Source organism: Tenrec ecaudatus, chromosome 11 (assembly GCF_050624435.1).
Source record: "Tenrec ecaudatus isolate mTenEca1 chromosome 11, mTenEca1.hap1, whole genome shotgun sequence".
Lineage (NCBI taxonomy): Eukaryota > Metazoa > Chordata > Mammalia > Afrosoricida > Tenrecidae > Tenrec > Tenrec ecaudatus.
The window spans coordinates 83,806,233-83,833,920 of NC_134540.1; the positions used below are offsets into that span (position 1 = coordinate 83,806,233).

Sequence of the window (27,688 nt, forward strand, 5' to 3'; positions counted from 1 at the left end):
TGTCTCTGGGCCATAAATCAGGCACATCCCTCCTGCAGATGCAGTGCATTATTTTACTGCGCCAATAAATTGTGAGCATTAGCAGAAGAATGGGTGTGCGTGCCAGAGCCTCACCGCGGTTGATTTGTTGCTGGGGGAAGACTTCTCCCTCGTCAAGTGAACGAGCGATAACAAGCACAGCTCTGGGGAGCCCTGCTTGTCGATGGCGGGCTCTTCATCACTGTCCATGCTCCGGCTCAGCAGCTGCTCATTCTCCGAGGACGCATCATTCTCACTGGGGAAGAAACAAGAGCGGCGTGAGCGGCGTCTCGGGGCAAGTGCAGCCCTGATGCGTCCTCTCCACGATTCCCTGCAGGGTCAAGACGTGGCTACGAGAAACACAATCGCTCCTTCATCCAACTTCCACTCAGCACCTCGCGGGGGTCGCACGGTGAGAAAGACACATCCCTGCTCCAGGTTCTTTCCCAAGCAGCAACTGCCGTGACAGGGATCACAGAGAGTGCAGAGGGAGCTGGGAGGAGAGCCACTGGGGGTGGGGGCTGCACCAGGTCATCTGTGCATCCCTCCTCACAGCCTCTGACCCAGGGGAGATGCTCAGTCAGTGTTTCTTGAGCACGCTTTAGATTTCTAGGCACACTTGGAAGAAGCACCAACTCAACTTTGGTCTATGCGGACAGCAGGAAATCTGTGCCAGCTCCCGGGAATCTGGCAAACGCAACCGAATGAGCCCGAGTGTTTAGAACCAAGAGTGTGAGAAGCTCCCTCTCTTGGCGACTGGGGTAACCTGTGCATTGGGGGAACGGTGACCCCGGTGCAGGGCTCCAGGGAATCCCAAAGAAGGGGGGAAAGGGTAGCCCAATGTGCCTACAATCTGGGCCCATTTCCTACAAGTGCTGACCGCCAAGGCCCACACTGGTTAGCAAGACGGGGACAGTCCAGCTTACGCAGACGCAGGTTAGACCATAATTGTTCAAGGGGGAAAAAAAGTCAAGGAAAAGTTTTCTCCAGCTCATTAAAACCATTTCAAACATATTAAAAACAGTATTCTTTTATATAAGCATCCCACTTGCTTCCTGTGGTTTGGCTGAAGACTGTTTTTGTTTTAAAGGATTATATTCGCTAGTAACTGGGTTATACAGTACTAAAGCCCATACGCAAACACAACTCTAGAGATGGGATTAAAAAAGAGAGAGAAGGAAACAATGGCGATGCCCACTGGCAAAACCCACTTCCTAATGAGAGCGCAGGGCCCTGGGGGGCACCACGGAGGCCAGCGTCAAGGCCGTCAGCACGTCTGCAGGTGGCCACCTCCCCTCCTGGGTCCTTTCTCCCAAGAGTCCCAAGCCAGCATGAGGGATGAAATCTCAGTGCCTTGGCTTTACATGGTACACTTGTCAAGTTTCATTCATTCACCCATCTATTTATTTATGCGTACAAGAGATGTCGTAAACACGTTTCTGTCCTTTTCTAACTAGAGTTCTCCAGGTTTTCCTCCAGGGACCCGGGTGGTAGAGCAGTTAACCTCTTGGCTGCTAACTGAAAGGTCAGCAGTTCGAACACACTATCTACTCTATGTGAGAAAAGACTGGGTGAGCGCCTTCCTAAAGGCTGGCTCTACGGTGTCCCATGGGGTCGCTATGAGTAGGACACTGGTCGGTGGCATTCAACAACGATTTCCTGGGTCAGCAGGGGAACCTCGGCCCCCAGGCTGCATCTTCTCCCTCTCCAACGGTGCCTCTTTGTTCTGCTTTTGGGAATAAGAGCAGCTAAAAGCAGGGAGGGAATGGGGCTGAGACCAAAGGGGATTGGAGACCATAATGGTGGGTTGGAGGCTGGATGGTACCGATTCCCCTTCTAGCAATGCAGTATTTTTGCTCCAAATGTGAGCACTCCAGCACCAGAGCCTGAACCCCGGGACCAGCCGCTGGAACCCTGGCACCCGCCCACCAGAGGTACACAGAGCAACTTGCACTGCAAATTCCCGGAGGTTTGGAGACGTGTTCATTTGGAGTGCCCTTTCAATGACCTGTCTCTAAGGGCCCGGTGAGTGGAAGACACACAATCTGCCTTTGTTTCTTAGCAGGCGAAGGTTGCATGACTTCCCTTTGCTTCCTGCCCTGGCGTCGGGACTGCTGCAAGAACGCTGGGGTTTTTCATAGGAGATCTTGGGCATGGAACGTGCTTTATAAACACCGACATCTGGAATCTGGTTGTTCTCAGACATGAAAGGTGTTGCAGAAGGGTATGCTCAGGGTAGAGGAAAGAGCAGGGGTCAGGGGTCAGGAGAGGAGGGTTTTCATCTCTACTCTTTCCATAACCAGTCTAGTGACCCTGGGCATTCACTTAAAACCCCTATGGCCCCTGTGCCCTTCCCTGTGGAGTGACCAGTGTGAGTGGATGGTGTTCTTGAGCAGCAGGCTGGAATGGCCGTCAGAGTGGAGACCAGGAGGCCTTGCTGGCAATGAATACCTGGGAGTTGATTTTGGCACCTCAGTAAGTAGGAACAAATACCCATGCTCGCCCACCACCCAGTGCCATGGAGTCATATCCAACCCTAAAGGACCCTATGGGACACAGTAGATCTGTTCCATAGAGTTTTCATGGCTGTAAATCTTTGTGGAAGAAGCCCCCTTTTCCTCCACAGAGTGCCAGTGGGTTTGAACTGCCAACCTTGTGGTTATCAGCCTAATGCTTAACCAACTGCACTGTCAGATCTCCTTAATGAACATCCAAGGGGGAGAATAAAAGGTAAATTTCCTCCACCCATGATTTCTCTAGGGGTCCCATTTACCCCTTTACCCAAGAGTTAGCTATAAAACATTTTCCTTCCGTGGCTCTAGTATAGCACGTGTTAGGAGCACCTCAGGAGCCTGTGGAGGGCAGCTCTGGAGACAGACCACCTGGATTTGGACCCTGGCCTGACACTCCTGAACTATGTGATGCTGGGTGAGTCACAACTTCTTTTTTAAAAATAAGAGAGAGAGAGAATGAGAATGAGGAATATGTGTGTTACATTTCAGGCCGACCCCTCTGCATTCAGCAGTTTAAACCACTAAAGATAAGTCACAACTTCTCAGCCTCAGTTTCCTCATCTATGAATGGGAATAAGAGGACCTGACTCACGGCTGTGGTACTTAATAAGCCCCTAGGATGGGTCAGGAGTCCTCTCTGCCATTATTGCGTCGCCATGGCAATGCGCACGGGCCGCACGAGTCAGCGTGGACTTAGGGCAACGCGCTGAGCTATGTGAAGCGACATCACTGTGAGCATTAGTGGTAGTGTGTTGGGATGGGCGTCAGCAGGTGGTAGCATTAGCCAAGGTTGCACATGCCTCTATCTCCCCCCTCCCCCGCCACACGCACACAATCTAAAGAAGAGCGGGCCACGTGGGCAGCTTTAGGATCTGCACAGGGAAGGAGTAAGCGAAGAAGGGCAGAGGGCACAAGGCACCAGGGAAGGGGGTGGGGCCCTCATCCTGCCCCACACACCAGCCAGATGCCCGATGGCTGACTGGTGAGATGAAGAGCAGCCTCCCCCTGGCCCAGAGGGCTCGGCTGTTAGAGAGCAGCCCTCCCCCTGCCCAGGTGGCCATGCTCACCAGCCCTTCTCTAGCCCAATCTCACTCAGCAAGCAGACACTCTTCTCTCCGGTACGTTGACCAGTCCTGTGTTGCCCAGGTTTCGCATTAGGACTCCCTCCCTTCTTCAGCTGGGAAGGGGCAGGACTGCCAGCCTGGGGTCAGGGGCTGCCCTGATCTGTGGACAGGGGCTGCTGGGGGCTTGAGTTTACCTCTTGGTAGTCTTTGCTGGAGTGGCTGTCAGCTTCTCGAACTCATCCTTCTCAGAGAAAATCACGACATTGTCTGCAGAACAATGGGAAGATTTGGGAGGAGAGAGTCAACATTGGTTGTATCTCTAAACTGGATGCCTTTTCATTCTTACATATCTCCTCTTTCACAGAATTGTCTGATGACTAAATCTCCTTAAATAATTCCAAATCTTTATAAGATGACCAGATAGACTCATCTTTCTCCCATGAAGAGGGTGGTGGGTTTGAACCACCAACGTTATGGACAACGCCACCCCCACAAAGACAAAAACCAAACCCACTTCCAGAGAGTTAATTCTGAATTCTGATAAGTGCGTATAGCCACATCTTTCCCCCACAGATTAGCCGGTGGTTTTGAATCCCTGGCTTTGTGGTTAGCAGAACGGCACTTACCCGAAAGTACCACCCAGGCTCCTTAATTACACGTTAAAGAGTAAACAAAATATGAGTGCTATCAACACTTCTTCCTTTGGGCTAAATGACATGAACATACAAGCAATTGAGAGGTCAAATTGCCCGGGTAGTGAGAACGGGAGTTTTGAATCTCCCCTAGCTCCCTTCATGGCCTTTCGCAAGGATGTCTCGGGCCTCTCACCACCAAGTCAGTGATTCAAACCCACCAGCTGCCCCACAGGAGAAAGATGAGGCTTTCTGCTCCTGCGAAGATTTATACTCTCAGAATCCCACAGGGGTAGTTCTCCTCTGTCGTATGGGGTCACTAGGAGTTAGAGTCCACTCTATGGCAGTGAGATTTCAAGTTTGGGATGGCTTCTTGTGGAAGCAAACACATAGGTTTACAGACCTGGGGTCTCTTTTTTCTCTTCTTCTTTGCTCACTTGGGCTTCCACGCTCTTCACTGAGTGGCTGGTACAGCAGGCTGATGAGCGAGAGAGAGAGCAAAGATTACCAATGGTGGGTGAGATATTGGGCCTTTCCAGAAGGGAGCTCTTAGGGGTGGGCATAGGGCGTTGGAGGGAAGGGGTGGTCACCTTGGGCAGAAGGTTTGGTCTTCATGATGTAGAACATGATGATGAGGACGATGGCAATGGCCATGATGAAGATAGTGGACATGGCTATGATCAGGGCTGTGGCCAGGTGTCCTTGGCTCGAGAGGTCTGCTGGAGTCAGTGGAGAGAAGGCAATGAGATTGAATAGTCTCACCAGGCAATGGGTGCCCACCTCCCATAAGGTCAGGTCCTCTCTGCATGAAGACGCCGACTCCCAGCAGGCAAGCACCGCCATCAGGATGCTTCAAGGGTTGCCTGGGATCTGAAACGCTGACTTAATCTGAGCACCAAGCCCCCAGAGATCACTAACTTTAAAAATGGAAAGTTCTAATTACACAGAGCTAACACTTTGGCCACCCGATCAGTTCCCCGCCCTAGCCTCTCCTTCTTCATCTCAAACGTGGCTTTACGCAGACTTGACGGGGAACACCAGGATTCAGGCTCACCCTGGAAACCTGGGGCGAGGTGGTGGATGGAGAGGAAAAACCAAAGAAATGAAGTGAAAGCTAGAGTCACTGAATCGATGCCGACTCCGAGCAACCCTATAGGACAGGGAGACCTGTCCCCGTGGGTGTCTGAGGCTGACAGAGTAGAGAGGAAGCCCCATCTTTCCCCTTAGAGCAGCTGCTGGTTTTGAAATGCCAACTTTGCAGCTCGCAGCCCAACTCATAACCACTAGGCTGAGAGGAAAAGAGATTCTCGAACAACAGTGTCTTGACCACAGCTCGACCCAAGTGTGGGCAAGTCTAAGGGCAAGTTAGGATGCAAAAGTGAACGCCTCAAACCAAAGTGAAGGGAGAGTCAATTCTGACTCAGAGCAATCCTGTAGGACGGAGTGGACCTGCCCTGTGCATTTCCAAGGCTGTGTCTCGATGCCAGTAGAAGGCCAAGCCTTTCTCTTGGTTTTGAACTGCTGATCTCTCGGTTCACAAACCAATGTGTAAGCCATCATGCCAGCAGGCTTGGCAAATTCATAGCCTCTGAGTTGATCCCAACTTATAGCGACCCTTTTGGGACTTGAGAATTCATTTTGTGCTTAGATGTCCCTTGTGGCTCCTGCAAGTTATCTTTCCATTGAAGACGGCTGCACCTGTTCCTCCAGTGTTATCCTAACGGACCTGTCACCTGTCACCTCCTCCATCTCCAACACATACACACCAGGGCAGTCCCTTCCTCCAAGGCGCTGTACCTCCTTCAGGATTAATGTTTGCCTTTGATTTGAAAAATGCGCTGGAGCTGGTTCCAAATCAGTGAGGGAACCAATCAAGATTCTGAAGAAAGCCAAGTGTGAGGGGACTTCTGGAATCAGCTGGTGGAAACTACAGCCAGCCCTGTTCTGTAAGGCAGGACCAGAGCCCAGAGCCAAAGCAGGCACCTATCTCAGTAGCTGCCCCACCTCCTGACATGGGTGGAGCTAGGGGGGGGGGTGAGGGGTGGAATGGGTGGTGGTGGGAGCAGGTCTGCAGGGAAACTGGCCTGGGGGTGGGGCGAGTATCTGTAACCTCCTTGTGTATGCCAGGTAGAGATGAGATAAATACTTTAATATTCTCCCCGTGTTGTATGTTACTTCCCTCTGGACCTGCTGGAAATGAGAGTCATATATCCTAGCGATGTTTCCCTGTCTTCATGTTCTGTGTGGAATCCCCAGGGGCAGTTGGGCTTTGAGGGTGCAGGGGAGGCTGGCGTGTAGGCTCTCAGAGAGGTTGAAGCACGGGTCTGAAGGATGCTGGCATCATGACGGATGCCATCCAGGCCGTGTAGTGGAAACGAGGATCTAGCTCCTGGTCTCGCTCTGGGGGAAATATTAGACTTTGGTGGTGTATTTGAGGAGCTCTCCTCATAAATCACTTTTATCCCTCAAGGATTAGGGTGAATGAAATGCAGTTATTGAAAATGGATATTAAAGTGTTCAGGTCAGCAGCTTTATAGGAAAGCCAGCCCTAAAATTGCCTTGATTCTGTGCCAAACCAAAGCCCAGGAGCGCCCCTCCCCTTGTCTCAGAGGGGATGACTGGGGTCCCCTGGTGGCCTGGAGCCTCCCTTCTTCCCTGCCGATGTGAACACAGCTCTCTTGTGTCCCTGCCACTCCAGGAGGGTGTGCTTACATTCATCCTAATGGACTGGGACACCCATGAAGAGATCAATCCCCCTCCCTGCTGAGATAATTATTGACTTCCGGCAACTGGGGGCAGTGTATGTAATTAAATCCCATTAGAGAAATGATTCTAGGTGGGGAAGCGCCTTACTGATAATTATTTCCTCCCTTTCTCTTTCCTTTCATCCAGCACCCCCCCCCCCTCTTTCTTCTATGTGGCTAAATCTAGAAGATCAATACAGGCACATCATCCTACCTTTATGGGCGTGCTGGAAAGGGGAGAGGGTGCTGCTGCCAGAGGTGCTGGGGAAGTTGGCAGAGACTCCTGAAGTGGCTCCCACACCTGCAAGGAGAAAAGGGTCACCTCCAGGTGAGCTGGAGAAAGGTCACCTCTAAAGGCAGGGCAGGGGTCAAGTGTTACTAAGGTCTGATCTCGCATTCTAGACTGGGGATGTGCCGGAGGAGCATGGAGACCGGAAGGGAAACGGCATTTCTTCGAGTGTTTAATAATCCCCGGAGTGTTCAGGGAGCCCTGGTGGAAGAATGGGCTGTGAGTCGGGCTGTTAACCGCAAGGTCAGTATTTCAAAACCGCCAGCCACTCTGTGGGAGAAAGATGAGGCTTTCTACTCCTGTAAAGAGTGACAGTCTTGGAAACACCCGGGGGGGGCGGGCAGTTCTGGTTTGTCCCAGAGGGTTGTGCTACGAATCTGGATCCTGGATGGTAGTTAGTGTTTTGAAAGTATTCGTACCTTTCAAGGGCTAATTGCATGTTAAGCAAAAAGACACATGTAGTGAATCTGCTAAAACCAAACCACAGGTGTTGGTGTGTGTGTGGGGGAGAGGGGACTGGTTTGCGAGCCTCAGGGACTCAGCCACAAATACACGACTAGAGTAGATGCAGTCTTTAAACAACAAGAACAGTATGTGTATGTAAACATATTATTAGGAGAAAGTAATAATTGACTAATTATTTCAATTACATGCAGCAGGGTAGTACTTTAAGTGTGATTGTTGCAATTATAAAAGCAATGCATGCTCATCATTAAGAATGTGAAAAAAATCAGAACATGAGAAAGAAGCGACAGAATCGCCCGTAGCCTCACTGCCTCAAGCCGACGACGAGCTGAGGGATTTTCTTCTAGGCGCTTTCCTGTGCCATGGAAAGTCAGCAGCGCTGGGTGGTGCAGATGCCTAACATGCCAGGGACATGACTGGAAGGTTGGCAGTTCTAGCCCACCCAGAGGCACCTCAGAAGAAAGGCCTGACAATCTATGGCACAATCAGCCACTGAAACACCTACGGTGCAGCCATCCTCTGAAACACATGAAGTTCCTGTGAATCAGAATCTCCTCAATGCCAAGTTAGAGAAAAGGCACCGTTGCTAACTCCAGGGACTCCACAGTCACTGCCATTGAGTTGACTCCGGCTCATAGCGACCAACTCGGGCCAGAGAAGAACCGGCCCTGTGGGTTTCCAAGACTGGAACTCTTCAGGGGAGTAGAACGACTCATCTTGCTCCCGTGGGGTGGCTGATGGTTTCAAACTGGTGACCTTGCAATTAGCAGCGCAGTGCATAATCCACTACACTGCCAGAGGGCAAGGCACACATTAACTTGGAGGAAGGCAAGTAAAACAACATTACATATGCATATACAACATTTGACTTTACATAATGTTCACAAGTAACCATAACGTTAGTTTCGATGCTACTTCATCACTGTCATTTTGCTACTGTTATGAATCGGGCGACCCCTGTGAAAGGGTCGTTCGATGCCCAAAGGGGTCTCGACCCACAGGTTGAGAACCACTGCCATACAGGTTAGTGACCTTAAATTCATCACACTGCCCAACCATTACCCTTATCCATTTCCCACCCCTTGGGGGAGAAAAAGCTTCCTGATAGCTAACCTTCATTTAATGAATTCGATGAATAAATGAGTCTCTACCAGGGTAATATACAAAAGCAGGTTTGGAGTCTAGGACAGGAGAGCAGCCCTCTGAAATGGACCTCTACGTAGGAGAGCAAAGGCCTGAGGAATTATTCGCACATTTGTTGTCCAGGAAGTAGAGAAGGGTCCCAGGAGTAGGGGACCAGAAGCTTGGGCATCTTTCTAGTTGTAAAACAGGTAGAAAAAGGGGCTCTGGTAGAATAGTGGTTAAGCACATGGCTGCTAACCGGAAAGCTGCTGTTTGGGCCCACCTAGTAGCTCCCTGGTGCTACAGTGGGTGACAAGGTCAGCAGTACGAAACCACCAGTCGCTCCATGGGAGAAAGATGAGGCTTTCTGCTCTGGTAAAGCTTTACAGCCTTGGAAACTCACAAGGGCAGGTGTACCCTGCGCTATAGGGTCCCTGTGAGTCAGAATCAACCCGTTGGCAGTGAGTTTTCTTTTCAGTGGAGTGGCTCTGTGGGAAAGACATGGCGACCTGCTCCTGTCGAGAGGAAGCAAACAACAAACAAAGTCACTGCCACGGAGTCGATGCCGACTCACAGCGTCCCTTCAGGACAGGGCAGAACTGCCCCCGTGTGTCTGAGGCTGTAACTCTTCACAGAGCTTTCTGCTCCCTTTTTCTCCCACAGAACGACTGGTGGTTTAGAACTGCTGACCTCGCAGTTAGCAGACCAACGTGTAACCACTAGACCACCAGGGTTCCTCCTGTAGAGATGAAAAACTCAAACCCAAACTCACTGCCGTTGAGTCCATGCTGACTCGTGAGTAGGTTTCCCAGACTGAGTGTCTACGGGAGTCAGACGCCCATCTTTGTCCTCTGGTTTCCCCACCCTGGGCTCCTGTAGTGACTCTGACCTAGACAAACCAATAGGGCCAGCTGGCCTCTGCTACGAGTCAGAGTCAACCTCAAGAAAAACCCTCGTCAGGCGGGGAGGCCTTGGGAGGGAGCAGGGATGGCTGAGAACTGGTTTGGGTATGGTTCCGCTGCTTAAGTGGAGCGGGAACTTAAACTGGCTCAGGAGACATGTCAGCCTGCTGAGGGTCCGGGAGGCGCACTCACTGGTCACCAGGAGTGTGAATCGACGATGGCAGTGAGGTCGAGTTGGAAGAACATGCAGAAGGCAAGTGTCTGCCGAGGGAGTGACTCGAGGTGCCCGTTCTACTCGATCACTCTGCTCCCAAGACACCTGCTGGGGGTCTCGTTCTAGAAGGGCCCAGTGAGGCTTGGTCCCAAGGAGAAGGCGTGTGGCTGCTGGTGCCACTGATGAGCCTTGAGATTCAGGCTCAGAGCTGTTTCCCACATCACTGGGAAGGGCTTCACTGAGCAGAAGGGGCATCTAGCCTCCCTGCAGACTCCCTGGCCTGGCAGGACATTCCAGGCCTCATCTTGAGCAAAGACACTGGACTTCCGGCTGGTGCCCCGTGGCCTGGTCCTTGCCATCCAAGTCCTTGGGTGCTGCCAACGGTTAATAGGCTCTGCTGCTTGTGGAAAGACTGTCAGTTTGAGCCCACCCAGGAGTGCCTCAGAAGAAAGGCCTGGCCGCCCACTTCTGAAAACGCGGTGGAGCTCAGTTATACTCCGATACTCCTGGGTCCCCCTGAACCGGAGTCCACTTCCTGGCAGCTGGCTGGGTGGTTTGGGGTTCTGTCACCTGCAGCTGCCTCACAGATCGGAAGGTAGATTCCCCCAGGCCACTGGGTGACCATGGCTTCCTCCTGATTTTCTCTCCTCGTTTTATCTCAAAGTTCAGTTGGTCAGGGGAGTTGCTTCTTAACATTTCCTCCCAAGGTTGGAGTGTGTGTGTGTGTGTGTGTGTGTGTGTGTGTGTGTGTGTGTGACAAAGGTAGTAGGCAAGCCGTGGCCTCGTGGCCTCTGTGCTCATGAGCCTGGGCTGCCCTTTGGGTGAACAGACTCCGTAACTGGCCTGCTCAGAGCACAGCATCAGAGACCCTGCCCCCCTGCGCCCGTGTCCTGGGGCCTCATCTCTTCTTTTGACAACAACTGGCCCGGTTTCTGTGGGGACAGGAGGTGGCGAAGCAGCAATGGGACCGGGGTGGACATAACGACTGGGACACAGGGCCGGAGTGGGCATGTTCGGATGACAGCCAGGTTGTGCAGTTAGGTCTCTGCTTCCCCTCCCTGGGACTCGTCCCCTGGTTTCGGTCTCTCCTGGAGGAGACACAGAAATGTGACCTTGTTTCTCCACCCCCATCCTTCAGGACCAAAAGACATGCTATATTCTGATTCTGTGGAGGTTTTGGTGTACATGTCCTCTTAGGGGCGTGCTGGTTGGGGAAGTGTGTGCCCAGCTGGGAGATGCCGGTCTATCAATGGCGCTGCACTTGCCGGACAGAGCATGAGGGGACCGCTCGGCCTCAGACGTGGAGGCCCACCTCTGACTTCTCACACACCCGTGCTGTGCTGAATGATGCTTGCATGGGTGAGGCGGGCTCCCGGTTACTTGCCCCGCTAACATAACCCGGCGGAAGCAGCACATCACACTTCATCGGGGGAAGTGAGAAAAACCGATCCCAGCTAGCTTCCAGCACAATCCAATTTCCTTTTCAGAGTCACTTGGGCATTGAAAAGAGAAGCCAAGCGGTTTGGTAAGGGGCTCAAGGGAGCTTAAGCTATGTCATCAGGCTCGGGGTGGGGTGCGGGGAATGCCCATGGGCTCTGTGAGGGGTGTTTGTGATCTTTGTCTATTCTTGTCCTCCTCTGCCGGGGCTTGCCTGTCTGAGCCTGTGTGACCGGGCCTGAGGCTGGGGACAGAAGCACACCCAGGCCTGTGGTCTATCGAGGGGCTACTCAAACAGCCCCCCGAGCACACAGACTGCTGAGTGTCCTCGCATCCACTGGCAGAGGGCTACTACACAATGGTGTCCCCAAATAATTTCTGCAGGCCACTGCACGTCAACACGGTGCCGCTTACGGGATGCAGCAGGCACCAGGGTATGCAGCCCTGGCTGAGCCCCCTCCCCCCAGCCCCGGGTGGGTGACAAGTTGGGGCTTGACTCTACCCTGATTCACTAGAACTTATTTTTTTCCCTGCCTCAAAAAAACACCAGCTCGGGTCGATGGAACAGCCCTGGACTGGGCTCTGGGCTGCAGGTGTGGGGTCAGACACCCCCTTGGTGGGGCAGTGGTCCCTGAGTGGAACAGAGAACTGTTCTGTCCATCCGCTTCTGAGTGGATCGGGGAAGACGGAGGGGCGGGGCACAGGCCAGCCTCTCTCAGCAGTCTTCAAAGCTCAGCCCTGAGTGTCAGGGCTTGAGTAAAACACCTGAGTCTACCCTGATTGTCTGGGCTCCACCCCCTCAGCCTGCCCCCACCAGGCACCGTGAAGGTTCCCACTGCTGCCCTCCCCAGGTGGTGACCTGGAGAAGCTCCCCAGGAAGGGAAGGAGTCGCTTCCCAAGGTGACCGGTGACCCACCACATTGTTGTTCTGAAACCGCCACAGGCCACCGAGCCGAGGGCACAAGCCGGTTCCTCCCCATGGACCTCTCTACCCTGGGGCTCAGCCACAAAGGGCTGCCCTCCAGCAGATAGCCTTGACAACTCAATGCAATGGTGGCGTACAGTTGTTCAGAGAACCAGCGGCCCACTAGCAGCCGCAGGAGGAGCATGATTGTGGTCATACAGTTAGACAATCTGCAGCCTGTTTGGTCTCTCTCATCTGCAATTCGATTACTTCTGGCTTCCTATCTTCCAGAAAGAGTAAGGAGGCAAAGGCAAAAGGAAGGGAGGGAGAAAGAGCAGTACCCTACCCCCCCCCCCCTTCCCCATACCTGACGCACACACACAATGGCTCTGTCCTTTCTCTGCCCCTGGCTCCTCCACTGCCAGGTTGACCTTCCTAAGAGGTATCGAGCCAGGCATGCAAGCATGCGTTTGGTCCTTGCTTATTGTCATTATTACGTTGCCGTTATCGTGCATTTGATCAGCTTATTCTGAACGGAAATGCCCTGGTGATGTAGTGGGTTGGGTGTTGGGCTGTTCACCACGAGTTCGGCAGTTTGAACCCACCAGTTGTAAGGAGGGAGCCCTTTGTGCTCCCATTTAGATTTAGCCTCGGAAACCCACAGGAGCAGCTCCACTTTATCCCACAGCGTTGCTATGCGTCCGAATGGACTTGATGGCAGGACGTGAGTGAGTGAGTGAGTGAGTGAGTGAGTGAGTGAGTGACACTCAGGGACAACAGCTGGGCAGAGCTTGTCCAGCAGAGCCAACGCTGGGCACTGTGTGACTTTGAAGAGAAGGCAAGGGAAGCACCTATGGGGCGGGGTGAACCCCGAAGCCAGTGCTGCCAGGTTTCTAGTCATTAATCCTGGGAGTATTTTGTATTTTTAGGAGCATTTGGGGGGAGGGGGAATGCCATGATCTCAAACTATTTGAAAACCTACATCATAGGTTTTTAATTTTATGGAAACACCAGCACCTAGGGTGTTTCACCAAGTCGTCTACACCCAGCCAAGCGCAGAGTGATATGGCAGAAGAAGGGGGTGCTGCCTCTTTGTTCTTGCCAGCTGCCATTGAGCCCATGCCGCCCGTCCCCCGACCCTTACTGTCATCGCCACTGGGGTCTGTAGTGGCACACACAGTTAGGCGCTCCACTGCCAGCTGACAGGCGGGTGGCTCAAACTCTGCCAGAGGCATCTGGGAAGTCAGGCTGGCTCTAAAAGGTCACGGCCTTGCGTAACCGACAGAGCGGTTCTGTCATGGGCAGGAAGGAGCTTGGCAGCAACCGGCCGCCACCATTACCACATGCGTCTTTCACAGGCTGTGGGATCAGAGACAAATTATTTAACCCCTAATAGCCTCTTCCTTAATCTTGAGGGTGAGGATAATCCTACCTCCTTTGCCAAGTAATTAGTAGGATTATTGCCCCGGTACGAAAGCATCCAGCATGACTCCTGGATGGAGCAGCTCTTCCGCCAGGAATCTCAACCCCAAACCTAAACCTGATGTGGGTGAGCTCCGGCAAGCAGCACCCTCGCACCCACCAGGAACCCTGCCGGAGCCCTGGCCCACAGATCTAGATTCTGCTGCCATCTAATGAAGATTTCTTTAGCACAATGCAGTGGTTTGGTGCGTCTCCATGAGCAGACACACATTTCTCAGTTGCTCTGGCCTCTTTGGAATGGGTAGTGTCCTGGATTGAATTTGCCTCTCCCAAAGATAGCTTGAAGTCATAGGCCCTGTACAAGGAACCCTAGCGGCATGATTGTTAAGTGTTTAATCGGTAACCAAAAGGTCTGTGGTTCAAACCCACTGGCTCTTCTACAGAAGAAAGGATGTGGCAGTCGGCTTCGGGAAAGGTTAACTCAAAAACAAAACAAAACTAAAACCAAACCCAAACAAATCGCACACCAAACTCACTGCCATTGAGTTGATACCAATTCACAATGAGTCAGGACAGGCAGAACTGCCCCTGTGGGCTTCTGAGTCTGTAGTTCTTTAAGAGAGTAGAAAACCCTACGTTCTTCCTGAGAAGCAGCTGGTAGATTCAAATTGCTGACCTTGCAGCTAACAGCCCAACGTGTGACCACACCACCACCAGGGCTCCCTTACAGAATGGTTCAAGGTTTGAGTCAACCCTGAGAGGCCTCAGAAGAAAGAGCTGGTGATCTACTTGTGGGAATTCAGCCGTTGAAAACCCCAGGAAGCAAAATTTTGTTCTAATACACAAGGGGTTACTGTGAGTCAGAATTGACTCAACGGCAACTGGTTTGAAACACAGCGGGGAGGTTCATACAGAGACAGGGAGTTTGAGGCTGTCAATCTTCATGGGAGCAGATAGCCTCTGCATTCTACAGAGAGGGACTGGTGGGTTTGAACAGTTACACTTCTACCACAGTGCCACCAGGAATCCTATGAGCTCATGGGGGTTGGTGGCTTATCCTAGTGATCTGTGGTTCTCGGTGTGTAGCCCTGCCCCCACAGCATCAACAACCCCTTTGGGAACATGTCAATTCTCAGGTCCCACCCCAGACTTGCCGAATCCGAGACTCAAAGAAAATCACTGTCATTGAGCCAATACTGACTCACAGTGACCCTATAGGGCAGAGTAGAACTGCCCCAGTGAGTTTTTAAGATTTTTAACTGTTTAAGGAAGCCTTTCTCCCTTGGCGAGGCTGGTGGCTTTGAACTGCTGACCTTACTGATAGCAGCCCAACACGTAACCACTGTGCCACAGGACTAGGACCCAGCAATCTGATTTTATAAGCCCTCAAGGAGATTCTGAGGCATTCTAGAGACTGAGAGCCCCTGCTGCCCTGGGTGACATTGTGGGTGGAGCAGCGGGCTGCTAACAGGAGGGTATGTGGAAGGATTTACAGTTGCACAGACTCTACCCTGTCACTGCGGGGTCACTGTGCTGGTTGGAGTAGACTTGGTGGCAGGGTTTTGTTTGTGATTTTGACCCTCCACTCCTCGGTCTCACTGAGTCAAGTAGAGAATGTGGGTCCCCGGGGTGTGGAATTGGATTCCCTGAGGTCTGGGAGGACCCCTGTGGGCACTTTTTGGGTCTCCTCTGCTGTGGGTCTTGCAAGTCCCAGGTCCCAAGAACAAGTCCCAGTCTTGCCTCTTGGACAGTGATAGGAAAACTCGGTGGCATTACAGTGAGTGTGGGGGGGGGGCATTCATACAAAATGTTCTGCCAGGATGAATAGTCACTTCAGGATCCACGGGCAATGGGTGATTGCCAAATAAGAAGGAGCAGCTGACATCTTCATGGACTGGGAGTCTCTGGCCCAACTCTCCTTATGGAATGGGTTTAAATCCCTTGGTAATGGCTGGCGACTTCACTGAAGGTCATTCTGGCAGGCTGCCTGGTGCCCTTGGGCCACCTCTAATTTGTGAATTAATCAACATAGGGCTCTGGAGGCAAAGCTTGGCTTTCAAGGCATGCAAATTCATTATTACCAGGATCATCCACTTAGCAATTTGGAAGGGAGGGAATGGCCCTCCCTGCGGGGGTAGCCTTGCCCTGGCCCCCCCCCTCCCCGCACAGTGTGGAGGTGGGAGTGGGGTTGGGGATGGCGCTCGCTCACTGGCCTTGAGGGATGTCTCCCACTTCCTTCCTCTCAGCTGTAGCTCTGAAGGCGCAGCCCTTTCCCATTCTCCACAGCCGGGTCTTTTTGGAAGAAAATGGGAGGGCACAGAGGCTTTAGAGGGCCCTCATGTGGTACCAACATTTAAGCACCCAGTAATACACAAAAGGTTCTCAGTTCCAAACCATTCAGAGGCATATCTGAAGAAAGTTCTGGAGATGTGCGTCTAAAATATCGGCTTTTAAAAATCCCACGGACGTCCCCGGACAGCAAGGTCAATTAACCTAACGTAGTCCACAAACACCTAGTCCACAAGTCCGACTTTTGTGCGTAGTGACAGGTGTCTGAAAAGTTCGTGAGTAGTGCCGGAAGGTACAGACAGGTCTTGGTCTCTTGCTGTCCGGAGGAAAGAAGAATGAAGAAATTCAAAGGTGCGTGGAAACAAGAAGTCCAATAGATTATCAGACTTTACGACCCTGGCACCAGAAGAACTAGATGGTGCCCAACTACCACTACTGAATGGGATCAGTCGCATTAGACTGTCTGGCTAGAGGGGAGAAAGATGTGGAACACAAATCAAAATCCTAAGAGACTATGATCCTTCAGGTGTGAAAGTGAGCTCACCCCGTGGCTCAATTTTCAGCCAAATGACAGGCAGGTCTATAAGGGAACAGTCACATCAGCGAGGGGGACGCACTGCAGGGTCATCAAGCATTGGAGATCAAAGGGGCAGCATTTCCCCAAGGACAGAGTTAAGGGTTAGGAGAGAAGGAGGGATAGAGGCAGAAAACAAAGGGAGGAGGCGGGCGGCGCAGAGTTACATTGAGGGATCGCAGTGCGATGAAACAACATGTGTATGAATTGTTAAACGTGAAACCGATGGTCTGCTCTGATAACCCTCACCCAATTCACAATAGAAAGTACACAACAAACAAAAATCCCGTGGCTCAAGGTTCTACTCTGACATCCATGAGTCAGAATGGATCCCAGAGCAGTGGGGTGGGTCTTACAGAGAGGAAGAGGCCCCACGTCGGCTCACCGCCACCCTTGAATGAGGCTGAAGTGGAATGGTCAGCAAACTCTCCCAGAGTCCTTGAGTCTGTACCCACCTTTGACTAGATATCTCTTTACCCCTGCTTCCCATTCATCCTGTTCAACTTATGCCTCCAGACCACAAAGCCAAGAGGCCACACAACACATTTTCTGAAGCACAGCTACCTGGCTCTTCAAGCGATGCCCATGAAAACCAAACCAAACGAAAACAGGAAAGAAACAACGCAAGGTGCGATTCATGGACTCGTGAGATTTCTTTTTTGTGACATGTGGTTTGTGGAAGCCATTTCATTCACTGTGATCACTTTTCATTATATCCCTGGACTTAGTTGATTTAAAAAAAATGTGTACAGTAGAGCGAACAGTTAGGTAGCCCCTGATGGCCTTTTGTGAAACACCTTTGCATCTGTGAGCTCACTGGTCTTCCTGTAATCCCATGACGTGGCCAGGTCAGAGCTCATCACGCCCGTATTATGAGTGAAAATCTGAGATTCAGAAGTTACGTGACTCATTCAAGGCAGATGGCAGGGACCTGGACTAGAACCTCTGCCTCTGACTCACAGTGTAGCTCAGCTACAACATCTCTGCCTTTCTGGATCTGCTGACTGCCTGACGCATCCACTTTGCTTATGGCACAGGGCTGTCTCTGTTCTCTCTGTAATCAAACCTGCCCGAGTACTAGGATTGGCTTCATTCTACCACACTCTCTATGGACAGATGCCGACATTCAACATAGACTGTTCCCATGAAAGGACCCGGCGCACTTACACTCCTTGGTGTTGGGAGGGGCCAGGAGGCAGGAGTAGCAGACCATGCCGTAGATGTTCCTGGGTCTGTTCTCCAGCATGTAGTGACTACAGGGCGGGCGAGACAAGAGAAAACAGAGCACAGTCAGCGGGGCACCACCACAGGCAATGGAATGGACTCCATTTACGGACAGAGGACCCATCACATGATCCTTTGGCATGTTCTGCAGTCAAAGCACTTAGTCAGGCACGAACAGGCACGGTGGGGATGGGGAGCCTTGCCAAGCCAGCAGCCCGTTTCGACCATTCATTGTTTCCTTGGGGGGCTGTATAATGTCTTGCCAATATTGGGCCAGTTGGGGCCTTTCTGTCCCCCCCTTATTCTTTCGGTTCTTTTCATGCATGGATTGGCTTTGTCCCTAGCTGTCATGGTTCCCTTCATCGCCGTCATCACCCCCCTGCAGTGTGAGTCTCTAGAGCACTCAACTGTCCAATGTTTGCCGTGTAAAAGTGCAAGGGGCTCCCCGTGTGAGCGGGGCTGCTGTCGACCAAGAGTGGCCGTGTCACAGAGGCCAAAGCAGGTGGCTTTAACGACAGCCCGAACAACAGTCAAGTCGTAACTGAGGTCCATTTGCTTCCTCCTCAGGAAGTACACGGCCAGAGACACTTACACAACTGCAAGACTTTAGACTGGGGATTATGCACTCTTAAAGAAAAAGCCAACTCACTAGCAGGGAAAACACTGAAAAGCCCTTAGCTCAGAGTGGCATCCTCTTCTGGCTTTCTAAGTTCCCTGAGGTCAGCAGGCCAGCCCAGCGGCTCAGAGGCTGTGCTAGTGGTGGCCTGGGGTCCCTCTAAGCCACCACTGTCCTGAGACTCTGCAGTCCTTGCTGATCTCTCTGTCCTCTCTCCTGGGCTCACCATGGCGGGGCCCTTTCTCACTGCAGGCTTGGACGCTTGTCTTGGTGTGTGCCCGCTTTCCATCAACAAACACTCAGAGTGATCATGGAGGTCATTTATCACAGTGAGAAGTCAGTTAAATAGACGTAGCCAATGCCAAGGGATTCCTTTATTACAATTCAAGAAATGAAAAAAAAAATCATCCTTCCTCTGCCATTGGATTTTTCCCCCTGTGGTTGTGTTTTAATCTCTTTTTTATTGGTGTGTACAGCACGGGCACTTTGCTCACGGCAGTGGTAGCTGGCGGCGGGAGCAGCAGTGCTGATGGCAGGTGTGTGTGGGGAGGGTCTTTGGGCTCCAGCCTTCATGCGTTTGGACCGTTACCAGTAACGTTATGGTAATAATTGCCTGCCTTCCGCAAAGCCTTTTATCCTCAGATCCCCGTGTATCTTGTAAACATTAATTAACCCATCTTGAAACACCCCTCTGTGAAGCCACAATAGCTAGATTTACAGTGAAGCCTTCCAGAAAGAGCCTCTCTCAGAAGGCCTTCTCTGCCACCAGCCAGAAGCCAGTTCTTTGTGGAAGACAGAGCAATACTAAGGCCCTATGGTAGATCAGTTCGCCCACGATGGGCTCAGCTATGAGTGAGCCAGCTCCTGCTCCTAGCTTGTTATGTCCAGATCACACGTCACCACGTGGACACTGGATTTCCGCTTGCTCCTTCTCTCTGCTTCCACTGCCACTGCATGCTGTTTCGGTCACATTGTACTTTTCTGTTCCCCCGCCCATTGGCAAGGAGCGCTGGTGGCGTAGTGGCGACAGGCTGGGCTGCTAACCACCAGGTCAGCAATTGGAAATCGCCAGCTGCTGCAGGGGAGAAAGACAAGGTTTTCTACCCCGGTCAAGAGCTACAGACTCCGAAACCCACCAGGGGTAGTTCCTCCTGTCCCGTAGGGTCACTGTGAGTCGACGTCAACTCAATGGCTGTGAGTTTGGTCCAGTCCAGTGTGAGGCCTTCAAGGGAAGGAAGGAGTCCTTGGTGGCTCAGATGATTAAGCACTTGACAACAACCTGAACAGTTGGTAGATGAAGCCCTCTGGGGTGCTTCAGAATATAAGTTTTCACTCTCTTTCCAAAGGGTCAGAGCCAAGGTGACTATACAGGGCCGTTCTGGAGGCAATCGCCCATTCGTGGCACCGCTCTGTGTCAGTGACACACCATACATTGCCTGTGCCATGAGTTCCAAACGGCGTTACTCTGTTGTTTTAAAGTTTCGTTAGCATGGCCTTTTATTATCAGTGTCTTAACCAAAATCCGATCTTTCTCTGGAACTTGGAAACACCGCATAGCAACTTACAGGTACTGCTACCATCAGCGAATGGCGCCCTGAGATGTTGAGTGTAGCACATATTCACGATAAGAGGGAATAAAACAAACCAGCAGCAGTGGACAATGCTAAGTGTGGTCTACTGTGACCCAGCCCTGTTCAGAGATGGGGACTGCTTGTACTGATGGGGCTTCACCATGAGTCAGAATCAACCCGACAGCATCCCAGGACCACCGCATCAACGAAGACGAAGGCTCTCCAGCAGGAAAGCCACCACGCCAACTTTCCCGCCGAAGTTCACCACGTGGACATGGGGAGTCCCTGAAGGGCCCTTTGTACATCTTCCTTTATCTTCTTATGAAGAGGTGATAGTATGAAAGACAAGGGAAGAGACTAGCACAAGAGTGAGCTAGTTAAGTGTGGCACAGGGTGCCACTCACAGGCCTGGTGTGATCCACACTAAGAAGTCCGTATCCCTGTCGCTAAGCCCTGGCTCAGATGGCTCAGCCTCCAGCGGTGAGGTGCACAGGCATAGGGCTGCACACTTGCAGTTCCTTACCCCTCCTTTCTGATCGCCCAGGGCTTGCCCGCCTTCAGACATGGAACCGCGGCCATGACCACGACGCTTTCTGGTGCTGAGTCGGCCTTGCCCACGCAGGCCTGTCTTAGAAATCCAACCGGAGCCACACTGGTGCGGGTGCAAACTAGGTGCCTACCAAGCGATGGCATGCTTGACTGCTTCCGAGCTTATCCTATTTTGTCCTCTCCACAAAGTCTAGTGAAAGAGCCCGGTGGGGCTCTGGGTCTGTCTTAGGGCTGTGCCTGCCACCTCTTCTTGACACAAACGTCCCACACTGCGTTCACCTAGCGGGTGCCTTTCTTCAAGGCCCGTGGGGGCTCTGCAGAGACTGTACCCTCCCAGGAAGACGACAGGCTGCTTGGACCGCATGATGTAATGGGCTATATAACTTGGCAACCTGGGAACCATATGGAAAGGCTACCTGTTATTAAAACTACATTGGCTCCAAAGAGGTAGTTAGCGGATTGCACCGTTTACCTCAGAGTGAATGATCCATGCTTCCAACGTAGAGAAGGCGTCATTTCACCAGTCTGTCAGCCACCCGCTTTGCCCTGTGACACGTTGACATGGAAAACCAGTCCCTGCTGTTCTTCCCGCTCCTGGAGCCTACTACTTGATTGATGGTCATGGACGTGGAGTGGCCCCCAGCCAGCAGAAGCGTCTCCCGTGGGTAAGATGATGCCCGGGGGAGGGGGTGGGGGAGGAGGGAGGTTATGAAATGAAACCTCTGCTCTCTTCCTCTCCTCCGGTTTTTGTTCCCTGTTCCTCCCACGCAGCCCTTTCTCAACAGGAAAGCACCCCCGTACTGCTTATTGTTCAGAAAGGTGTCTCAGCCACATAGAGGGACACAGCGCAGCCTGCAAAGAATAAGCGCGAGCCTGCCAAACCACAAGGGCGGAGAGAGGGCCAAAAAAACCAAACTCGTGGCGGTACAAAGACAAATACAAGGTAGTCTGCATCCGCAGCCCGATCGCCACACGGATCCAGGAAAGAAAACAGCCTTTCATCGAGCCAAGGAGAAGTGCCAAAATTCCTTGTCATCCTTCTCCGTGACACAGCATGAGAGAGTCATCTTGTTCTCGCCTAGGAAGTGGGAGGGCCTGGGGTCCTGCTCTGATAAGGCTTGGGGAGGAAGTTCGCCAGGGAGGGAGGGGGGGCGGTTGTAGAGCAGGGGTTAAAGAAGGCTGTGTCTTCTATCTCCGAGGCCTTGGGCTTGGGGCTTGTGTGTTTCAACAGACGCATCACGCTGCCGAGCCACCCTGAAAGCGGACTCCTCACCCGGTGTTTGTGAGAAGATGTGCGTGGAGCTGCGCCTCCCTGCAGATTCCCTTTTTGCTGTGGAACGCTGCCCACCGTCCCAGGTGGGGAAGCTAGAGGGTGGGGGGATGAGCGGGTTGCTGTGCTCGCAGAGGGCCAGGATTTTACAAAGCTGGAAAGAACCTTCTCAATGCACGAACGCCCATTTCCCAACTAACCCTCCAGCGTTGCTGACAGAAGGCCATGGATGTTTGTTTGGATCCTTCTAGAACCAGGGAGCTTACCACAAGGCCATTGCTGAACTTCAGTGAGAAGATGCTTTCTGGTCAGAGCAGTAGGACCAAGACAACTCTCTTCATTTTCACAGAGTCAGCCTTTAAAGTGACCAAAGGCCTTCTTGCTTTTTGATTTTTTTTTTCTTTCCTGAGTCTCTGGGTGGTGCCCATGGGGGGATGTGCTCAGCTGCTCATAGCGAGGTTGCAGGAGTGGTTTACCCCATGATACCTCAAAAGAAAGCCCTGGTGAGCGCCAAGATTACACACACACACACACACACACACACACACACACGGTGTCACCAGGAGTTCGACTCTGCTGGTGAGACATTCTCCAATGAAAAAGACCACTCAATGTGCATATCCGCTACATGAGAAAACATCATTTGGGGCAAAATGATGGCTGAATGTCAGGGCATGCCGATGTGGTACACTGCCAGGTCTGAGCCAGGGATGGGACTCCTCTCGCACTGGGGGCGCCCGTCTGGACTGTAGCCTTCCTCATCATGAATGCCTGGAAGATGCCTGAAGGCCTGTCCTCACCTGGATCTCGCCCTACCCATAAACCCGGTGCCATTACACAGCCATTACCTTACAGGACAGAGTAGGCTTTCGGAGGCTGTACGTCTTTCCTGGAGCAGACAGCCTTGTTTTTCTCCCGCAGAGCAGCAACTGGGTTCAGCCTTTTAGTCAATAGCCCCAGGCCTCCCCCACCAGGCCACCAGGACTCTTAGTATCTTACTTAGGTTTTAAACTCAAGAGTTTATGAAAATACATCCCAGAGCTGCTGTGTTCAGAATGAGGGGACAATTCTCACCCCAGCCACTCCCCAGATGATTGCAGGTTTTGCACCCTACTGCACAGTAGACGGCACACTGGACCGTTGACCCCAGGCCAGCGGTCTGAACCCGCCAGCTGCTGGGGGTGGGGGGGGGGGCGGTGGAGACGAGGCTTTCTGCCCTGAAAAACAATGTACCACCGTGGCCAGTGGTCAGTCTGAGTCAGACTGGACTCGATGGCAGTGGGATTTTTAGGTGCCATCAAGAAGAACTAGCTGCTCTCTAGGGTGTCTGAGACTGTACATCTTTACAGGAGAAGACAACCTCACGTTTCTCCCATAGAGCCACTGGTGGGTTAGAACCACTCACCTTGTGGCTAGCAGTCCCGTGATCAATATACTATGCCATCAAGCCATGGATCCTTTGTGTGTGTGTGTTTGCAAAGAGGGGTATATCTATCTGTCTATCCATCCATCCATCCATCCATCCATCCATCCATCCATCCATCCATCCATCCATCCATCTATCTATCTATCTATCTATCTATCTATCTATCGGGTATGCGTTTCCTTGACATGTCTATAGTTAGTTCCTGGAAGCTCTGTATTTCATCGATCTTGTGTCAGCACCAATAAACACCAATCAAGCTAAAGTCCGAGGAAGTGTCTAAGCATTCTCAGAGACGCATTCTCACCCATTCATGTCTGGGTCCTACTGAGGGCCTCTCCTTCGGGGCCTCTCCTTCAGCGTGTGCACAGAGCGGTCCCCCAACAGATGCTCTCGTACAAGTGGGGATATCCCAGTGTTCCCAACCCCCACACTCCTTTTGGTGGGATCCAAACAACACAATAACCGCCACAAACGGAGTTCGGGACTACCACATCACAGAAATCTATCACTTTCCCCAAGGACAGTCTAGTTTTCCCCTGGCTAGAGCAATAGACTTTGTTTGTTTCTTTTTTGCATACTTATGCTTAAAAAAAGGTGGTGTGATAAGGTCCCCTACTGAATGAACAATTATGCTTGAATTCTACTGTGTCAGGGACATTGGGATGGGGTTACCTAATGGTTCTATGATGCACCAGTCTGTAGACAGAAAACTGGAGAGGCTGTGATGGGGGTGGTGTCAGAGGGAGGTGGCTGGGGAAGCCATGGAAATGGGTGCTTCTCAGGAATAAATTTGAATGAAGATTGTTCTGAGGAGTTTAGGTGGAGGTAGAAAGGAGGAGAGGAAACAGGAAACACAGGGGACGTGGAATAAGTGGTGTTTCGTCGTGGGGATTGCGATCAGGGAGCTACATGAAAACGTGTACGCACTGTAGCATGTAACACTGATGAGCTGGGCTAGAAACCTTGACCCAATTCACCATGAAAGTAGCGTCTAAAATATTATAGAGTCTTTTACTCCACTCTTAAAGTAACAGGCCCTTCTGACATTTTCTTAAGCACCTTCTTCCGGATCCCAAGACCCAGTAATTTCCAAGGCTGGAACATTTTCACTCCTGTAGAGCAGTGGGAGGGTTTGAACTGCGGACCTGCTGGGTAGCAGCCCAAAGAATACCCCGCTACGCCAGCAGGACTCCTTTCCTTTTGCGCTTTTAGCCTAACCATATCCGATGCCTTCTTATTTTCGTCCACCTCTGAATTCGATGCAGTGACGCACAGACGGAACAGTGCACAAACTTGTGAAGTGCAGCACGCCCTTCAAATCCCGCCCGCCCCCTTGCAGCTCCCAGGCGTCCAGCACCGCGGCTTTCCCTTTGCAGAGGTGGCGCTCCGAAAGCATTACGCTGTGTGGTCGCTAGAGGGGGGTAGCGACACCACCCGTGGCGCTGTACTGTTTGCGGGTTGTGTCCAGGCTGTTTCCCTGGCCCCAGACAGACCCAGCCCAGGTGTCTTGCCCGGAAGCAGGAAGACTTGGGTTTTCTGGCTTGGAGGCAAACGGCATCTTCGCTTTGCTCCTCTGGAAGGTTTTTTCACTTGATGAAATTGTGGTGGCATTACGGGCATTGTATGACTCCAATACCCCCATGAGTCGTTTTTCCAGAATTTTCACAACACGAAAAAGAATACTTTTGGTATAGAATTTTAGTTTTCTTTCCCAAGCGAGTCGCAGGTGTTATCTCAGTGCAACCATTCAACAAATGTGTCTAGTTGGGTGGTCAGAGGATATTATTAGTGTCCCTTTAAGAGTCAAGAACGCCTGGATGAGCTGCCTAGCCTATGAAAGGTAACTGGGCTATGGCTCCTGACTCCGGGGTGTGGCTGCCCCTCTGCTGAGCTGACCTCACAGAGCTGATCGATGGCTGGAGTAAGCTATGGGGCAGGCCTGCAGGTGCCCGGGGGCCTGGGCTCACTGGGAGTCCTGGAAATGTGACATTCAGGGCTTTCTGCAGCACCGTCCCAGGTGAGGCCCAGTAGCACCCTCCACTTACCCGGGGAGACAAGGTCCGCACTCCGCGTCGTTCTCCATGTCCCCCGGCGTCAGCACGGTGGCCCGGAAGAAGCCCTCACAGTCTTTGTGGCGCCGGCAGATCTGGTAGCCTCCTTTGGAAAACTTCTCCGCAGGACACGGGACACAGTCGTAGTCGTCATCTTTGGCACCATAGCCGCAGGACTGCAGGGGGCACAGGTCACGTGTGCGTGTGACTGCAGGGACCTAAGTCTCAGCAATGCACGCAGGGTGGACCGAGGGTAGGAGCACACGGCTGTTTCCCAGAGCTGTTCTGGCTGGGCTTTTGCTGCCCCACTTAAACGCTACTGCATTCCTTTACCCCACTGCCCCCTGGCTTCAGACGCCACCCGAGAGACAAGGTTCTCTACTCCGGTAATGATTTCCTGTCTTGGAAACCCTTGTGGGAAAGTTCTACTCTGCCCTCCAGGGTCGCTTTGAGTCGGAATCGACCTGATGGCAGTGAGTTTGGTGTTTGGACGGACAGTAACCTGTTTAAGTCAGGGACATGCACACCGGTGTCCAACTCTCCTCAGCTCAGTTATTTACCAGTTGCTGCCAAGCCAACTCAGACCCATGAAGGCCCAAGTACATCCGGGTAGAACTGTGCGTCTCAGGGTTTTCAAGCAGGGCTCCAAATCAGTTGATTCAGCTTCAACCTCCTGCTCAAAATGTCCCTTGCCACCCCAGATGGCCTGAAGCAGAAACGGGTTAACCTGTAATTTAGCAAGGTCCTTGTGGTGGTCCTCCTAGAGCTTGTTCAATGGTAGATTGGGATTCGGTATCTCTGGGGCAGGAAAGCAAAAACCGATTCAATGCCTCAGTTGCTATTGCTGAACGTTTGGAATTAGATTGCCAGACCTTTCTTTAGAGAAGCCTCTGGGTGAAATCGAACTTCCAACCTTTGGGTTAGTAGTTGGCTATGTTAGTGGTTTGTTCTCACCCAGTGACTCAGCTGTCTCCCTCGTCTCCCCCAAACCCAACAAACTCCAAACTCACTGCCGTCAAGTTGATTGCATCTCTCAGAGACCAGAAGGGGCAGAGGAAAACTGCTCCTGTGGGTTTTTGAGACTTCAAATCTGCATGGGAGCAGCCAGCCTCATCTTTCTCCCACAGGGAAGCTGGTGGGTTCGAACCACTGACCTTGTGGTTAGCAGCTCAATGCATAGCCCACATACCACCACGGCTCCTTCATCATTGTACAAGAACTGGGTATCTTAGAATCATGGAGACGTTCCTTAGTTCTTCATAGGCTACCTATGCGCTCAGTCTTCCCGTCAAAGAGACGGGTTACGTAAAACTCGGGGATAAAGATGATCTTATCGGAGGACACTCCAGTTACACTTCTGAGTCAGATGATCTGAACACACGTTTCGTCAGGGTGCAAAGCAAAATAATTACCCTCTAAGCATATAAACTGTAACTCTGGGGCACCTGTTTCCAAGCTTGCTGCTTCCTTCTGGGGCAAGCACTATCCTTGGGCGCAAAGCAGCTCAGATGATGCCGTGTCAACATCTCACGACTTCTGAAGATTGCTGCTATTTGCCTCACTCAAGCCCTGCTGGCATAGTGGGCCGCTAGCAGCAAGGTCAACAGTTTGAAACCATCAGTCGCTCCACGGAATTGAAAGATCAGGCTGTCTGTGTCTGTGAAGAGTTAGCGCTGGGCAGTTCTACCCCGAGCTCCAGGGTTGCTATGAGTGGGGATCCACTCAGAGGCAATGAGCTTGGGTGAGACATTGCCAGGGTGACTGCCCCCAAGATCAAGGCCAACTGAAGATGATGCAGAAGAAAGCATCTCCATCGCCCTGCTCGTTTTGGTTCACCAGGCCCAGGATTGACAGGGCCCGACTGGCTGCGGTGGGTGGGGCCTTACCATGTAGGGCTCCTCCCCGGGCCCGCACTGCGGACACTCGTGGCACAGCCCTGTGGTCTGGTTGTAGTACTCATTCTCGCCGCAGTTGGCGTATTCCGCTCTGGCCGAGTACATCAGAGACACCTGCGGCAAGAAAGACGCTTATGTTGGCTCTCACTGGAAAGGCCCGATACCTCCTCTAGCTCCGAGCCTCCCGAGCTGAAGCTGTACCGCGGGGAGAAACCGCCGCCCCAGGGCAGAACCCGTGTCTGGACTTGGTGAGTCGAGTGAGTGTTTGGTGCCCGGTCCCCAGTCACTTTTATCTAGTCAGTGACGCAGAGCGCCGCCACCCTCTGCTTTCCCTCCCGCTGGTCTCTCTGGGGCTCAGCCTAACCCCAGGGATCTCCTCTTCCTCCCTGCTGGCAGGAACCTGTCCCATCTGCAAGATGCATTTACCCAGGGGAGGCATTTCACTGGATTCTCCCTCTCCGTGCTCTGGTTCATTATCAATTCCAGGCCCCAGAGAG

At 52.2% G+C, this 27,688-nt stretch overlaps 1 protein-coding gene across 1 annotated transcript in view; it reads right to left on the bottom strand.

Moving 5' to 3' along the window:
• EDAR (ectodysplasin A receptor) overlaps window positions 1-27,688 on the bottom strand; it is a 112,477-nt gene that overhangs the window by 10,369 nt on the left and 74,420 nt on the right. Inside the window, exons 3-10 of the mRNA XM_075563363.1 lie at window positions 27,183-27,305; window positions 25,291-25,472; window positions 17,757-17,842; window positions 7,186-7,272; window positions 4,818-4,946; window positions 4,631-4,705; window positions 3,790-3,862; window positions 115-274 (exon numbers count right to left, since the gene is read on the bottom strand). Coding sequence (XP_075419478.1) covers window positions 115-274; window positions 3,790-3,862; window positions 4,631-4,705; window positions 4,818-4,946; window positions 7,186-7,272; window positions 17,757-17,842; window positions 25,291-25,472; window positions 27,183-27,305 — 915 coding nt within the window. The remainder of the gene's footprint in view (window positions 1-114; window positions 275-3,789; window positions 3,863-4,630; window positions 4,706-4,817; window positions 4,947-7,185; window positions 7,273-17,756; window positions 17,843-25,290; window positions 25,473-27,182; window positions 27,306-27,688) is intronic.